At 34.3% G+C, this 18,014-nt stretch overlaps 1 protein-coding gene and 1 pseudogene across 1 annotated transcript; both read left to right on the top strand.

Annotated features, from left to right (window-relative positions):
* The first annotated feature begins 6,764 nt into the window (after positions 1 to 6,764).
* Positions 6,765 to 9,572, top strand: LOC116105843 (disease resistance protein SUMM2-like). Its single transcript, XM_031392240.1, has one exon. It carries the CDS (start codon positions 6,765 to 6,767, stop codon positions 9,570 to 9,572), a length of 2,808 nt encoding a protein of 935 aa, XP_031248100.1.
* Positions 9,573 to 10,708: 1,136 nt separating this feature from the next.
* Positions 10,709 to 18,014, top strand: LOC116105842 (annotated as a pseudogene).

Below are 18,014 nucleotides of genomic sequence, written 5' to 3'. Positions count from 1 at the left end.
GAATCTGCTTCCTCTTCTTCGACCTCTGGGTCGGAGCCTTCCTCTGGGGCGAGCAGTCGCGCCTGAGCGGCCTGTTCCGTCCTGGTTGCCCCTTGCGTAGCAGGGCGGGGCTGGGAAGCTAGGACTGTTCGCACCGGCTGTGCCGGGACAGGACGAGCACATCAGCCTCCCTCTCGATCCTCGATCGAGGAAAGACAACACGGTGCTCGGTGGGACTGCCCGGACTCCTTTGGGGCATCGTTTCTGCATTCAAGGTCGTTAGTAAACGATCATTCTACGACCAGAAGGAACCAAGTGTAACTTACCTTCCGAGGTTCTAAGGACGCCTGGTCGCTGAAAAAAACCGTACTTCTACAAGTTCGCGGTGGTCACAAGCTTCCTCGCGTCGCGACTATCCTCTCCCAGTACTCGGAAGGATACAAGCCTGTCCGGGTCAGCGAGTAGCGACTGCTCGTCTTTCTATTAACTGCAAAACAAAGCAGGTCGTTATTATGGATCAGGCGAGCAGATAATGAACTCAGCGAGAAAACCTACTTGATCTTGAAAACGGAATGCCGTTGTAAAAGAAAAGAAGAACTTTGTCTCGTAGGCTCCCGCATTGCTGGGGTAGCTGTTTATCCCGCGGCAATGGTAGGTCGCCGAGACAGTAGTACGAGTCCTTGTCCGTACTCTTCTTAAGGTAAGCGACACCGAGCTCCACCGCCGTTGGCTCTCCCAAGCCGCTCTCGCAGCACGCGATGTACATCGCGACAGCGATGACATACGCGTTTGGCGTCAATTGCATCTTTGGATCCCGAAATGATCCAGGACCGACCTGATGAAGGATGGAAGGGAATCCTCCCTCCACCCTTGAAGATCTCCTCAGAATCGTGGCAAGGCATCGGCCGGGCGCCGTGACGGTCTGGTTTGGGTCGAGGAACACCTCCGCGCGAATATCGTACTGCGTCTTATTCTATTATATTCCTCGGAAGTCAGAACCGAGTAGACATCGAGGGCTGCGTCCTCGGGACTTCCCGCGAGGACGAGCTGGCTCCTTCCTCAGGTCTGGATGTTGACGGTTCCATTCCAGTCTGCAACACTGACAGACAGACACGGTCATTAGGGCCTTCGTGTTTCGTCCCATGTAATGACAGAGGACACCTTAAAATCTACAAATGACTCGAGCCGCCATCCACGGCTCGAATCCAATGGCGGCGTCGCGTCTCCGGTGAAACACCGGAGACCAACGCCACTATTCAACCAAACCAGTGCAAAAAAAAAAAAAAAATATATAAAGGAAAAGAAAAACCTTACTCTCTGAGATGCGAAGCTGATGCCGAAACTCGTTTCGATTGCCTGAAAAAACCCGATCGAAGAAACTGTTCCTGGTGTGTAAAGGTTTTTCACTTGAAGCGAAAGAAATTTCGGTGACCTCATCAAAAAATGCAAGTTTTTATATGAGGGTTGCGAATCGACGTTTACCACCCCTTGGAACTGAACACAACCCACTCTCTCTCCTCCCCGCATTAAATGCGCCCCACGTCGCATTAAATGACGTGATAATGGTCGTCGTTTCGATTGCGCTGCGCCCTACCGCTGTCAAACGGTGCCAACTCAGCACGCAGGCATTATATGTGTCTGACAAAGCTTTAACGCACGCAATCGCCTGACACGTAAAACCAGGCTCATTGAATCTGTAGAGGAGCGTCCCTCAGATCCAGGTCGCTAAGGTGAGAATTGTCAGGTCGCTCTGGCAGGAACACACGCGAACGTGTTCGCCAGAGTTCTGTCCGCTCATCCCGTTCAGGTCGGAGCGACCAAAAACTCCGACGTAACTTAGTTTCCAAGGTCCGACCCTCGAACCTTAAAAACTAGGGGCTTCTGTTATGCCCAGGAAAATAAAGGCTGACGTGGGAAAGTACTTGAAGTTGACCTGCTCCCGTCAGAGCAACGCGCACACGTCAGACCTGCCAAGTGATATGGAGCTTACACGCTCCATTTCCCTGCAATAAGTCGTGCGTTGTCAGCTTGGGAAAAGGAAATAAGACGTAAAGCCGGATTACATCCTGACAATCACACCAAACCATGGATTTAGTGATGATTAACGCTTCAGTTCAGTATAAAATGAGGAAGACCCCTTCATTAAGGGGATTCGGCTGTTTCTCTACAAAAGAACTCTCTCTCTCCTGTAATCATTTGTTACTTTTTTTTAACTTATGTAAGTCAGCCCGCAACCGCGACTGACCCACACGAACATCAATACAAGTCATGACGTAGACTTGCTACCTTAGCATCCGAACCACTTAAAAAACTCCCTTTACATTTATTTCGCTTTATTTCATTTTCATGTATTTTGAACAGCCAATCAGCGTTACACACGTAAAAATTCGTTGGTGCTTAAACTTAGCATCAAAGTATGTACAAGACTAACATTCTTTTTGATTGAAATAAAACAGAAAAGTTGGAAAAATCAGATCCTTTTAACCTCAAGTTTAGAATTACTACATTAATAACTTTCCTTCCTTTACTTGATTACGAAGCATGCTCATTTGTACCTTTCTTCATCTATTGTTCATTGAATTCTTTTTCTTTCTGTTATTTTTTATTGGTTTTCCTTGTATTTCCAAACTGATCTTTCTACAATAACTTGGTTTCACTTTCTCCAAACAATAACTTTGTTGCCATCAATCCATTTTCAACATATATTTGAAGATTGAGCTGCATATCCATTAATTACTTCAGGTATAATTCCTTTAATTTCTTTCAATCATTTTTTTTTACTTTGAACGTAGATCTATTACGTTTAAAAATATCAGTTTACTTAATTAACTATTTCTTCTTACCTTCAATAAGCTTCTTGGTGCTTCTATCTTTCACAATATTTGAATATCAAGCTACAGTCAATTAGTTCAAGTACGATGTCTTTGATTTTTTTTAAAAGATTTTGTTATTACCCTAGATAACAGTACTAATGTAAAGAGTTGCATAATATGATTCTATTATATATTTCTTTTTTCAATATTATTTATAAGTTATTACTTGAATTTTATTGTTTGGTTTCTCGTTAACTTAATCTCCACATAATTGTTTGTTCACTTCTTGTTTCTTAACTATTATGCATGCATAGATGACAAATGATTATTTAATTTTCAAGCAAAATTACATTTTCCCACCTTAAGAATCATGAATGACCAATTTCTTAATGAGTAATGTATGTGCACTAACCATTTGTACTAATCCAAGTACTAATTAAAAATTTGAAATTAAAAAAAAAAAAAAATTCAAATTTTCAATGTTAGTACTTGGATTAGTACAAAATGGTTAGTGCCATGTTTATTGTTTCTTAATTTCTAAAACGAAAGAGCTTATATATTAAAATTTTGGGACTATTACCCCTCACCTTCCCCTAAGGTTTCAGTTTAAACTCACACCCCAAGGGTATGAAAGATTAACCCTGACCTCCTTTCACATTTGAAGAATCATCCAATACCTCCCCCTTTAGCTATTAATTGACATTTCTATTATCTAGTGCATTTCATTTACCCACCACCCCCCCCCCCCCCCCCCCCCCCCCCTTTTTCAAATAATATACTCACCAAAGCCATGGAACTTAACAATTTAAATCTTCCTATAAAATACCATAGACGACCCCCCCACACCCCCCCCCCCCCCCTTCAAATAATTTAACTCACCAAAGGCCATGGAATTTAGCAATATTAAATCTTCCTATAAAAATACCATAGACCCGTTTGACATCTTCAACCTAACATCACTCATACCAATAATATCCTATGGTTCAGATATGCTAGATACACACTTTCATGATTTCTAACTACATAATTCTCTAGAATTTCATGATGTGTTGTAGTATGAAATAAAGCTCCTAAGTTTAAAACTCAAGAGTCGATAAAATAACTTTACAATCACAACATTAGAGGTGTCATTACTATTTTCCTTTTTCTACCGTGTTCGTCATTCCTTTTTATGTGGCCCATCTTGCCACAATTCTAACACTACATTTTTTATTTTTATTTTTTACGAAATCTAGACTTACTTCTTTCATTCCTTGACTTTGGTCTAACTTTGCCTCTGTTGGAATTTACATCATAGACCCTACCTTTTGTTTCAGCATTTAAGGCATTTGGTGTTGTCTCACCCGAATATTTCTCACAAATCTCCTCACAAAGAATTTTATCCCTAAAGTCAATAAGTTTTAACTTTACACAACCTATTAAATTACTGACATACTACTCTTATGGACTCCTAACTATTTGGTAAAAAGGTCATAAGAATTAAGGCACAAATTTCATCATCAAAGTCAATTTTAACATACGATAGTTGATTAATAATTACAATCTTAATAAAATCATTTAGATGTTAAACTATTGAAGCACCTTCTTAGATTATATAATATTTTCATAAGAGGTATCTTGTTAGATGATTGTATTAATTAATTCAAGATAATATTTCATTCTAAAGAGTTGTCTATAATTACTCTTTTTTAAGATATGTATATGAGATATATTATTTCTTTCCTTGTATCATTTGTGCTTACAAAGAATTACACGTCTTTTTCTCTTTTCTGTTTTGATATTTTCCTTTCTAAGTTTGATACATACAAAACTAAATATTAATTCAAGATATATATTTCCATAGGAATTAAAAGGGAGGAAAATTTAATCATGTTTAATGATAGTATTTCACCCTTAGCTTTGTACATCTTGTTTTGTTTTGTTCTTGTGTTTCTTTTTCACTATTTCGTTTTCATTTTTATTTTTTTGTCTCTCTTGAGACCTTTATGGGATTATATTTGATTTATAAGATTTTTGGGAGGAATGGGTATTACAAGGGCAAGGAATGGGTGGAAATTCTATCATTGCCCCTATTTCAAACAACTAGTCCTATTATATCCTTTTCTAATGTAATTAAATATGAATTATTTTATAATTAAATTATTATTAAATTAATAATAAAAAATTATTTAAAAATAAAAAAATCACGCTTTTGATAAAAAATTATTTTATTTAAAAAACATAAATTATTTTATTTTATTTAAAAAACAGAAATTATTTTATTTTATTTAAAAAACATAAATTATGTTATTTTATTTAAAAAATCATAAAAAAAAATTAAAATTTTAAAACCGGTCAATGTCACAAGATGGTGGCGTCCCTTCACATTTTTAGTGTATGGACGTCAATCGCAATGATGGGAGATATGGCCGCCGTGCATGACATTCTTATGCTAGTCTTCAACGACCAATTTCTATCCAAAATGGTCAATCGTCGGTCAAAGATCCTTCATGAGTCATTCATACGCCATCTGGTGATGTTGACCTGTATTGACCTGTTTTCAATTTTTGGAATTATTTTATTTAAATAAAAATTAATATTTGTATTTAGGAAATAAAATATGTTAATATTATATCAAAATTAATTATAATAATTAATTTCAATTTGAATATTTTATGAAACATATTAAATTATGGAGTGATATGTTGAGTTAATCTATAATAAATTTTATATTGTTATAAAATATACATATATAATCATTTAATATTGAGGGTAATTTTGTCCAAAAAGTATAAATTTTATTTCATTTTGTCAGTATTCATTGTTAAAGGTAGTCATATTTTATTCCTTCACATATTCACATTCCCATTCCCATCCCCATTATTGTTACTTGAACTTATTTTCTTATTTCATCAGATTATTAATAATGTTATATTATTTGATTCAGCACAAGATTCAATTCTTGTTAATAATATTTTTTTCAAAATCATGGCAAGAAATATTGTCAATTCTTATTTCCAATCTTGTTTTGATTTGTTTTTATGGGTTTTCCATGAATAATATAAGTTAAAGAAAATATTAGGAAAGTGGAAAAGTTAAAAAGGATTAGGAAAAAAGGGTAATTTTGGAATAATCTAAGATTTATTTAAATTTTATTTCTCTAATTGGTTTTGGGGCTTAGAAAGTGTTTGGGTGGGGCTTAAATAACAGGACCATACCATGTTTTTATGAGTGATATTATCTGAGAAAAGGAGTTCTACCCTCATCTAATTTATTAATATCTTTTTATGAGTAATATCATTCATAAATACACCTCTTTATATTTAAAAAAGATCTTTTTAAACCATGTTTAATACTGAAAATATCATTCTAAGCTTGATTAAGTGTTTTTTGTTTACATCTCTCTCCCCCATTTCAAACTTAATTAGGTTTTTTATTTACATTTGTATTTCCCAATTTCAAATTTGAAACTTACTTTTTCTTGTTTAGATTTATATTTATCCCACTGTATGATTATTTTTTTTCATATTGATAAATAAGACGGGGTTAAAAATCACATAAAAATAGTGACACATTAATTTGTATGTAATAATTTGAGGTCAATTTTACTTCTATTTTACAGAGAATGTTTAGTTATGTACTGAGCTATGTGAGAGAGCCCCACTTCATATCTTCTCTCTCTCTCTCTCTCTCTTTTTCTTAAAAAATTTCTGTTCTTTGATTCCATGTTATCAACTATCTCTGTAGCGTTCTCCTTCTCTAGGCATGCTAATGGGGAAAAATATTGTAGTTTGAGTTGATCATCAATTTTAACTAGCTATTGTTATAAAAATTTCTTATGACATTGACAATAGTTTTAATGACAAGTTCATATCATAAAGTTTGACTACTTCTTTATTTAAAATTACATTTACGAGAGCAATTTACTTTAACTACCTCAAAGGAGGAAACCTTTTACTGATGCAGTTAATACATTGTATATAGGACTTGCCAATGGAGCTTCTCGGAACATTCCTTGATATTTTAAAGTGCATTGGGCCACCTCTATGCACATATATTGAATATCATAGAAAGCTTCAAGAAAATTTTAGTAACCTTAAGCGGGAATTGAACGATTTAAACAGCCGAAAGAAAGATGTTGAGGAAATGCTGAAGGCAGAGTATGCAATGGGTAAGCTACCAAAGGAAGAAGTCAGTAATTGGTTGCGAAATATAGAAACGATTACTGGTGAGGTAGAAAATATTGAAAAGGAAGTCCATGAAAAGAAAATTTTCTCACGTGTGCGTCTCAGTAAGCTTGTCAAAGAGAAGATTCAAAAGGTGAAAGAATATGAACAAAAGCGAAGTTCTTTTCAAAGTTTGGTAATTGATACACCTCCGGCGAGAGGATTGACATTACCAACAACGACATTGGTTGGTGCAAATACACAGAAAAATATGGAAGAAATTTGGGCACACTTGATGGGAAATGAGGTCACCAAGATTGGAGTTTGTGGGATAGGGGGAGTTGGGAAGACAACAATCATAAAACGGATTAATAATAGACTTCTACAAGAAAAGGGTAAATTTGATCATGTGATATGGGTCACTGTTTCCCAACCATTTGATCTTGCTAAATTGCAAGATCAAATTGCATCTATGTTTGATCCAAATTTTAAAGGGCCTGAAGATCAAAAAATAAGGGCAGCGATGTTATTAAGAATGTTTGCAGGAAAAAGATTTGTGTTAATATTAGATGATATGTGGGAATCATTTTCACTCGAGGAAGTAGGAATACCTGAACCAACAAAAGGTAATGGATGCAAAGTGATGATAACAACTCGATCAATAGATGTATGTCACTCTATGGGCTGTAAAGTAGTACGAGTGGAGCCTCTTGCAAAACATGAAGCATTGAAGTTATTTGTAGATAAAGTGGAAGTCTATATTATTGAAGTTCCAACATTAAAAGAACTGGTGGAACTTATTGTGGATCAATGTGCTTGTTTGCCACTCGCAGTTGTAACGGTAGCCGGCTGCATGAAAGGAGTGGATGACATTTGTGAATGGAGGAATGCATTCAATGAATTGTCTGACTATATAAGAAGTGATAAAGTCTTGTCAGTAATTTCTCGATTGCAATTCAGTTATGATCGTTTGAAGCATAAAAAGTTGCAACATTGTTTCTTATATTGTGCACTATATCCCGAAGACTTCAAAATCCCGAAAGAGGAGTTAATAGATTATTGGATTGCAGAAGGATTGGTAGATGAAAGGGCTAGAATGCAAGCAATGTACGATGAGGGTTATTCTATATTGAATAGACTTGTTAACAATTGTTTGTTGGAGAGTTCTGATGATGGAAGATGTGTGAAGATGCATGATCTTATAAGAGAAATGGCATTGTACATTACAAGCATGAGTCCTTTATTCATGGTAAAAGCTGGAGAGAAATTGCAAGAATTACCAAGGGAACAAGAATGGAAACAGAATCTTGGAAAGGCTTCATTAATGAGGAATGAGATATCAGAAATTCCTCCAAATATGTCACCAGATTGTCAAGCTCTTTCAACTTTGCTTCTACAAGAAAATGTTTATTTAGAAAATATTCCTGAATCTTTTTTTGTAAGGATGCAAGGGTTGAAGATTCTCAATCTTTCCTACACTAGTATCGAGAAGTTGCCAAATTCTGTAGGGTTGAAGATTCTCAATCTTTCCTACACTAGTATCGAGAAATTGCTAAATTCTATCTCTTACTTGACGAATCTCACAGCATTGTTGCTTCAATATTGCATTAAATTAAAGCATGTTCCTTGTTTAGCAAAGCTAGTGTGTCTTTGGAGTTTGGACCTTGGAGGAACTATAATAACAGAAGTCCCTCAAGGTATGGAGATGTTGCAAAAGCTTAGATACTTTAATCTTTTTTCAAAGGAACTAGAAAAGTTACCAGTTGGGATGCTATCTAAACTAAGTTGTGTCAAAAAATTGAGAGTGTATTGGGGATCCAAAACTTCAGAAGCAACGATTGAGGAGGCATCAAAATTGAGTGAATTAGATACTTTGGAAGTGTGCTTTCACAAAGTAGAAGACTTTAAGATACATGTTAAATCTTTAGGAAGTGGAGGTCCAAGACTTAGAAAATACAGTCTTTCGTTACATTCTCCATTAGTTGGACTTAAACATACACCATATGTGTCGTATGTGTGTTATTTATTTTGGCCTCCTGTCGAAGAAGTTGATGTTGATAGAAATGTAGTGTTTGCTCTTAACTTTGTTGCGCCCCCAAAATACTTACAGTGTCTATCTCTAATTGCTTGCGATGATGTAAGAAGCTTAAGTGATGTTCTGTCTAACGAAGAAGAGTATTCAGACCTTAAAGTTGTATACATATCTAATTGTCATAATTTAAAGAAGTTATTGTCAGCTAAGTTGTTGTGGGCCTTACCAAACCTGGAAGTGATTGGTGTTAGGTTGTGTGAAGAAATTGAGGGGATAATAACATTAGATGGTGGTGAAGAAAAAAGTGAGGAAGATGGAAGGAGTAATACCATGGGATTCACACTAGCTCTTCCTAAATTGAAATTATTGAGATTGTGGGATCTTCCGGAATTGAAGAGGATATGTAGTAGCAATGGAGTAATGGTTTGTGATTCTCTCAAACAAATTGAAGTATACAAGTGCCCAAAACTGAAGAGGCTCCCTCTGTCTCTTTCCCTGCCTGCAATTAAAGAAATCAAGGTAGAAGAAGACTGGTGGAATCCATTGGAGTGGGACAATCCCAATGCAAAAAACGCCCTACAACCTCACATCAAATATTGGTGAATGAAGCTGTGGAACAAAGGTAATTAAATTCATAATGTTGAGTGTGTTTGTGATCTGATCCATGGTTGTCCATATTTTATATTCATTCCACTATCACTATTTGATTCCGTTTGATAATCAAGCTGTGTTGATTAAATTTTGACGCCACTTAGCAAAAGTTTATTAATTAAAGTATATTGCTCATTTATTTAATATTAAATAATTTGTTTTCCTACTATGAGTAATATTTCTTTTATATTAATGCTTTTAATTAGATGATCAATTATCGATACAATAAGAATAATTATTTCTTCTTTTTCATTCTTAATTTCTTTTTCAAATTTTTCATAATTTTTTATTTCTTTTCAGATGGTTTAATTTTTTATTTTATTTTTTTTTTGGGAATTTTCAAAATTTCCATTTTTAAAAAAATTTCAAAGTTATTATATTTTTTTTGCATTTTATTTTTCAATTTTCTCATAATTTTTATCGTTATTTCAAGTTTTCAGATTTTTTTATTTTAATTTTTCAGATTTTTCTTTTCTTTTTCAATTTTTTTACATACTTGTTCAAGTTATTTTATTTTTTCACTCTTAAGGTTTAAATGAAGTGAAAATGACCTTTATGCCCTTCTACGTAGTTTTTGTTATAATTATCATAATATTATTAATTAAATTTATGAATCTTCCTAAGCAATCTAAAGAGTTTTGATTCAAAATACATATATACGCTGGTAGTTTCAACGACAAATAAATTTCAGTGGTAGTTTCTCTTCAGAAGAGTGGTGGTGAGATTAGAGTCCTTTGACCTTCAATTTCATCTGTACGTTTCTTCATTGTTTCTGGTAAAGCTCTTCTTTTTATTTTTTTATTTTTTTTTCTATTTAATTATCACTCTTTTATATTTATTTATCTTTAAATCTTTCAACGTTGAGTGGTTTTAATCACATTTTTTTACCAACATTCTCAACCCTTTTGAATCCTTTTCAAACTGGGATTCCTTTCTTTTTATTACTTTATAGTGTTTTCTTGTTTTATTGCAACCCTCTTAAGACAATTAAAAAGAAAATGATGAAATGAAATAGTTTTCTGGATTCTGGTTAATGTGTTTGGAAGAATTTGTCTCTCCCTTAGATGATGAAATAGGTTCTGTGAAATATGTGGTTAACTGAACTTCTTGTTCGCTTTCGTGTGGTTAGAATTTGAATTTGATCACCATTGTTGTTAATCATCCGTCCTTTATTCTTTAGCAATTTTTGAATTTGATGGTATCAATTCATTCTCTGTTTCTTGGTTCTATTGTTTGATAGAATTTATGTCTTAGAAATCTGTTCTATGGTAGAAACAATGATTTTGAGTGGACTTTTTTGCCTTTAGGGTATACATAATGGAAAGTAAGTTACGATTATCGAGTAATGTTACGTTTACATCAATTTTTTACACAATTTTCATTACATCATGATGTGACATATACCACAACCACACAAATTTTTAATTATTTTAAATTTTTAATATTATAATAGAATTTGTGTGGTTGTGGCATATGCCACATCATAATTTAATGAAAATGGTGTAAAAGAGTGGCGTAAATGTAATATTACTCACCATTATGAGTGTGTGCTTTGACAGCAATGCGTTCAGTCCCATGGGTTCAGATCAGGTCAGGCTTTAATGTTGTGGAAGCGCCTCTATGGGAACATCTGGGCACATTGTATTGACGAGATGGAAGGTACTATCATTTGGTGGATATAGTCTGTCATAGATTTACTACATATATGCGGCATTTTAATTTATTGTGGGGAGATTGTATCGGGTTCCTTCTTGTATGTCTGCTGGGTTTTAAGAATTGTATATTGTGTAGGCTTGAACAAGGATTTCAAGAAAATGTTTGAGTGAATATGCTGAATTCAAGGCATTATCTTTGAAAGACATTTACACAGCATCTGACGGAACTAAGAAGGTAGAATAATCTATTTTGTTTGCTTCATATTTATTAGTTACTGTCCCTTGTAATTGTCTATGTACCAAATATTTGACATGGATGTTACATATTTAGATTAGAACGTTGCATTACATTGAGAATCTTCTCATTGATTTTGAAACAGTCATCATTCCATGTGATAGAGGTAGAACGACTGTCTGTGTTTCAAGTCAGGTGGGTTGTGCCATGAATTGTCAATTCTGCTACACTGGCAGGCAAGTATAATATTTCGCATAGCTTCACATTATGTGTTATTCATGGTTTTGTCCTCTAATATAAGGTTCGTGCCATAATATGTCCATTTTTTTTTTTTTCTTTTTTTTACAGGATGGGTTTGAAGAGACATTTGACCACAGCTGAGATAGTAGAGTAGGCTGTTTTTTCACGGTGCCTGCTCTCAAGTGAAGTTGGCTCCATTTCAAATGGTGTGTTTTTGGTAAGTGCACATTTGTTTTATAAGGCTACGTAAGTGCACATATGGAAACAACCTTTCAGTTTAGTGAGGTTTTTTCAGTAGAGTGATACTTTGTTCCAGGACCTATGCTGTACTGTCAGTATACGCTATTAATATTCTCACTATGGTTTCACGAGGTTTTTTTTCTTCTTTTTGTATCAGAAACAAAAAGTTGTATATTATTTTTCGTGTACAAATGTCCAAACTTTGATTGGTAATACCTTGTATATGTTTGAATTGTATAGAAACAATAATATATTTTAGCCCCAATGTTTTGTAAAGGACCCCCTACCTTCTCTGATGTGGTGATTTTCTCCTCAAAACTGTTGTGAAGACAAGAGAATCAATTTTGTATTTATGACATAGATATAGTTTGCAATGATCAAAGGAGTTATTATTCTTTTGGCATGGTTTTCTAAAAGGAGTTTATGTGTATCTTTTTACTAGATACCAGTAACTTTTTCTCTTTTGTGTTGGTTTGTTCTAACATGAACTTTGTTAATCCTTTTGGAGGACTGCAAGTACTCACAGAGACAGGCACACCACTTATGTACACACAGAGATAAGAAACATATACTTGTAATTCAATAGACCTTTCATGTTTTTTTTTCCAATGCGCACCTTTTGCCTCAACTTCTTAGCATTTTGTAATCATTAAATGCTGTCAAGCAATTTCATCTTATCTCTTGCTAAACACGGAGCTTCTAGATTATCTGGTCTATCCTAATTATTGTCATAACAGTACTTGTGTAGGGAATGGGAGAGCCACTTCACAATGTTGGAAATGTCATAAAAGCTTCCGACATTATGGTGCATGAGCAAGGCCTTCACTTCAGTCCTCGCAAGGTCACTGTTTCTACTAATGGGCTTGTCCCCCAGTTGAAACGATTTCTCCATGAGTCCAATTGTGCTTTAGCTGTTAAGTTTGAATGCTACGATTGATGAGGTATTATATTTCCAGCTTTATTTTGATGGACAAAGAAATAATGCACCTCAATTGGTAGAGAGAGAGGATTGACCTCCTTTTGATGATTAGTGGGTCCAAACTGGATCATGCCAATTAATCAGAAGTATAACTAGGGTTACTTCTTGAGACCCTTCAAGGGAACTTCGTTTCAAACATAATTCAAAAGTTCTTTGAATATGTTATGCTTGTAGAATCAATGACAGTTTAGATAAACCTTTTTTTATCTGTACATTGATAGTGAAACAACAGTCATGTTGCTATCCGAATTTTGCTATTTATGTTTGTGGTCCCATATTAGTGCAAAACTATTATAAGTCACTTTGTCCTCCTGGGTCAAGTTATTAACTCATCATTGATTTATAGGAGGGGGGCTTTTGCATATAAATGCTGAATGCTTGTATTTGTCTTATCAGACAAATGTGTATAACTCCTTGGAGTGTTGACTTTCACCATTTACGGTCAAGTAAGACTGGTTGTAAGGGGTAGGGGAACTGTTCAAATTTGCTCCATCCAACACTAAAAACTACACACAATTGGTAAGTAATAGTATCACACCAAATTTGATGTAATACTATTCATCACACCAATTTGCGTGATACATTCATCTATTAAAAATAATTTTATTTCTTTATTTTTGTTATTTATTTTTTATTTGTATTTATGTTAATTTGTTATTATTTATTAATATTTATATAATAAAGTCAATAATTATATAATCAAAAAATGATAAAATTAAAAAAATTTATTCAATGCAAAATATAAACTACAAATAATTCAAAATAAAAATTAACACTAATTTAAAAACACTAAAATTAAAGAAAATACATATAAACTAAAAATATAATTTAGTATTCTGGTAAATTAGTTTCAGATCTCTAAAATCATCAAAATATTAAAAAGAATTAGCTCACTATAGACAATCAAAGGTACAGAGGCTCATCTGTTCTTTCAAAATGCATTAATCGATCATTTGTGGGAAAAATATACTAATTCGGAAATAAATCACTATCAATATAGAATTTTACTTTTGAGTTTGTTGTCTTTTTTTTTTTTTTTTTTTTTTTTTGGTGCATTTATTTGATGATTTTTCTTTATATTAAATGTAATGTTTATTGATTAATATGCTTAAGTTTTAATAATTAGTATAATTTTCAAAGTTTTATTATTTAATAAAATATGATTCCCATATTTAATTAATATATACAAAATAATTAGTGGAAATCTATTAATTGTTGATTATTAATAGAAAGAAAAAGAAAAATAATATTCTTTTTGATGTAATATTTGGTGTAATGAGTTGGAGATGCAATAGTGAAATACACCAAAAGTAAAACTAATTTAGTGTGAAAGTTGCACCAATTTGGTGTTTGTGGTTGGAGATGATCTTAGATGATGAAATGGGTTTTGTGAAATTTGTTGGTTAACCAAACTTCTTGTTTGCTTTTGCGGAGTTAGAATTTGAATTTGATCACCATTGTTGTTAATCATGCTTCCTTTATTCTTTAGCAATTTTTGAATTTGATGCTATCAATTCATTCTCTGTTTCTTGGTTATGTTGTTTGATAGAATTTACTTCTTATCAATCTATTCCATGGTAGAACCAATGATTTTGAGTTGATGATATACCGACTTCTGCTTCCTCACCACTGAGAAATGAAGATGTTGGGTCCAATAGTTCGCTGAATGAACAGGGTAACTTTGACCTGGTAGCCTTTTAAGTAGGATTGGATTTATGAAGTTTCATGTCTAGTTACCACAATTTCATAGTTGAGCTCAACTCTTCATGGTAAGAGTCGCTGAAGTATACTCTATGAGCTTAAGATTTTTTTTTTATTTTTTCTTTGTATAATTTTTTTAAACATATCTCTCAGTAGTTTCAATTCTTGATGACTTAATATATTGTATTCACTTCTTCCTTTCTGAAGTAACATTTTTTATTATAGTTGCAGGGCAACAATTTCCAGCTAATCAAAATATTAGTGTTCAAATCACATGTTTCCCTAGAGAATCGCCGCTTCAACTGGCTGGTAAGGCATTCACTCCATTCTCACAGCTCTATCCTATAAATTTGTATCTGCCATATTTTTAACGGCATCGGATTCTTTTTGGCAAGATGGTAATCTGGATCTTGCCAAGTCAATTTTTCTTTGGCCTAGACTAAAGTATGATAAAGTAACTATCTATACAACCTTTTTTTTGTAGTCATCGATTCCTTTCTGAAATAACATTATTTTGATTTTAGCTGCAGGGCACCAAGTTCCAGCTAATCAAAATTCTGGTGTTCAGGGTTACATTTTTCCCCAGGGAATACCGTTTCAATTGGCTGGTAAGGCATTCACTCTGTTCTTACATCTCTATCCTGTCAAGGTGTATCTGTCATATTGAAACAACATCTGACTCTTCCTCACAAGATAGTGATTTGGATATCTTGCCTGGTGGATTTTTCTTTTGTCCACTTATTAAAGTATGATATGGCAAATAGCTATTCTACATCTTTATATTAGGATAAGTCATTTAGTCTCTCTTGGGAAAGCAATGTTGCTGCACACTGAATGGCAATTTCCAGTACAATTATATGTTCAGTTATCCTATCTCTAATACATATTAGAATTGTGGAGAAATTATTAATTTTTATGACCCTTTTTAATTAGTAAAACTAATTGTTGTTCTTCCAAGAATTACTTTACGGGAAACAAATTGTAATTCTCTCATCAAGAGAACCTAGAATAACCAACTCAAACTTGTAGGTGTGGCAATCAAAACATCAAAATTTCATGGAAATTATAGTTTTCATTGAAACTCTGGTTCAACCATCTAGCGGGGAGAGTGCTTCATTGCTGAATTAAATGTTCATGAACTTAATTCTGGATATTTGCATTTTTCTGATAGCAAGGAGAGTATACTTCAAGTTGCTGAAGGTGGTCTGTTTCCAAAGAATGTTGGTGCTCAATGAAATAGAATCCCTTATATGTTTTACTCTGTTATATCACTGGAATGCATACGTTTATTGGATTCTTCTTTCCCTACTGATAGTCTCATTTTGGCAAATAACATTCATTTATTTTTCCTGTATTAAACTAAATTTGATCCCAAAATGTTCTGTGTTTATGTGAAAAATCTCAGCCATATTGTACTTGTGAGACTAGAGGGTTGTTAGGCATGAATATAGCTCTGATAAGTATGTTTGTTATCTGATAATAGCATGTGAGCTGATTTACTATTAAGTTTATAGAAGATGAAACAAAAACAGACAAAATTGATTATGGAAGGAAACAACAGTCATGTTGCTATCCTGAATTTTGCTAGTTTATGTTTGTCTGCCTGGGTCAAGTTATTTAGCTCATCATTGATTTATTTGAAAAAAACGGGGGGGTGGGCTCTTTTGTCATTGTCTTATCAGACAAATTTGTGTAACTCCTTAGGAGTGTTGACTTTCACCATTTACAGGTCAAGTAAGATCGGTTGTAAGGGGAAGGGAAACTGCTCAAGCTTCCAACAATCCTACTGGACCATCTCAATGGAGACATCCAGCCCTAGTCTCTCCAGTTTTTTGCCCCTCTTTTACTGCTAATCCCTATCCAGTCGCTCACCCAGTTCAGCATACAACAAAACCACAGACAGATTCTTCTATTTCAGAATCAATTCAAGCTGCTCCCTCTCCCACACCACCGGTCCAGACAGCTCCTTTCTCACCCAAAACACAGATTTTCTGTCCCGTATCCCAGACTGCTGCGACCCGCACTGCTCATCCTCTTTCACCCTTGGCCAAGGAATTTATACCTTGTCATGTGGTGCAAGGTATGTCTTCTTCTTCTTCTTCAAATCTATTTTAAAAGTTCCTTTCCCTGTATAAAGTTTTAAGTTACGGAACCCCTTGAGAAAATGTATACCTTATTAATATTTTACTTGACCTCTTCTGGCCTTTTTAGTGATTGTTGTGCTATTTTCTGTCCATTATGGAACACTATAATGAACATGCATAAGTTGGTTGAATTGAACTATTACCAATTATAATGACTTTAATCCAGGTTGAATGAGGGCTCTAGATCTGTGTAATTCATCCATTTTCTTATAGGTATATTTGTAATATTTTTTGCTGGATGCTCATTGGTAACTTTGGTCAATCTCAAACCACTGTTCCTATTCAGCCTGCCGGTAGACTGACTTCACCGGCTTATACCTTTGGTAATTAACATTTAGCTCCATGATCACATATAAATTTTGTTTAACTTTACTGTTTGTAATCTGATTTTTAGGTTTTAAAATCATAGGTCCAGTAATTCCAGTTGGTCGACTTGCTCAGGCTTCCAATGCTCCAGTTGGACCATCATCTAATAGTTCTACAAACCAAGCCTGTCAATATCGACCATCTTCTAATAGATCTGCATACAAAACCCCTCCAATTCGACCATCTCGTACACCACAGTCCCAGACTGATTTGTCAGACCTGCATGCTCTTGCACAAGGGACTAAAAATTTTCCAACCAATCGCATAAAGCAAGGTATTTTTTTTCAGGTTTCTAAGATCTATATTTGTTGTTGACTTCCCTTAGTTTTGTAAGTTTGCTTCCTTCCATATACAACATTTCTTCAATTATAAGCAACGATACCCTTCTAATAGACCCATATTTTATAGTGGCTGGCTATTTCTATTTCACACTGAAAAATTATAATAGACTAGCACAAATAGGTTGGATGGGAATGGGATCAGGTTCTGATCATGACTTCAATCTGGGGCAAGTAAGGTCCCTCAGATTATTTGTTGATCTTATTTTGTCTAAAGATTGTTTACCATTGTACATCACTGAGAACTCGCATGGCAGCAAAAGGATCTGTTTTGGCTTATGTACCTTGGTTTATCATCTCCAAGCTAAGCTGGACATCTAAATGCTTATTTAAGTTTGCCACAGCCAGATTTCCCATGCATCTAGATTTTGGGAATAGACATTAAAGCTTTGTTGTTGCAGAAAATCCGGCTAAACCTAATACCTCAGTGTGCCTCTAATGTTTGTAATGTTAAGGATGATATGAATGCTCGCCATTACAATAGCCATGACTGTAA

This window comes from Pistacia vera, unplaced genomic scaffold (assembly GCF_008641045.1).
Source record: "Pistacia vera cultivar Batoury unplaced genomic scaffold, PisVer_v2 Contig506, whole genome shotgun sequence".
NCBI classification, from domain to species: domain Eukaryota; kingdom Viridiplantae; phylum Streptophyta; class Magnoliopsida; order Sapindales; family Anacardiaceae; genus Pistacia; species Pistacia vera.
This window is presented reverse-complemented; position numbering and strand designations above follow the sequence as displayed.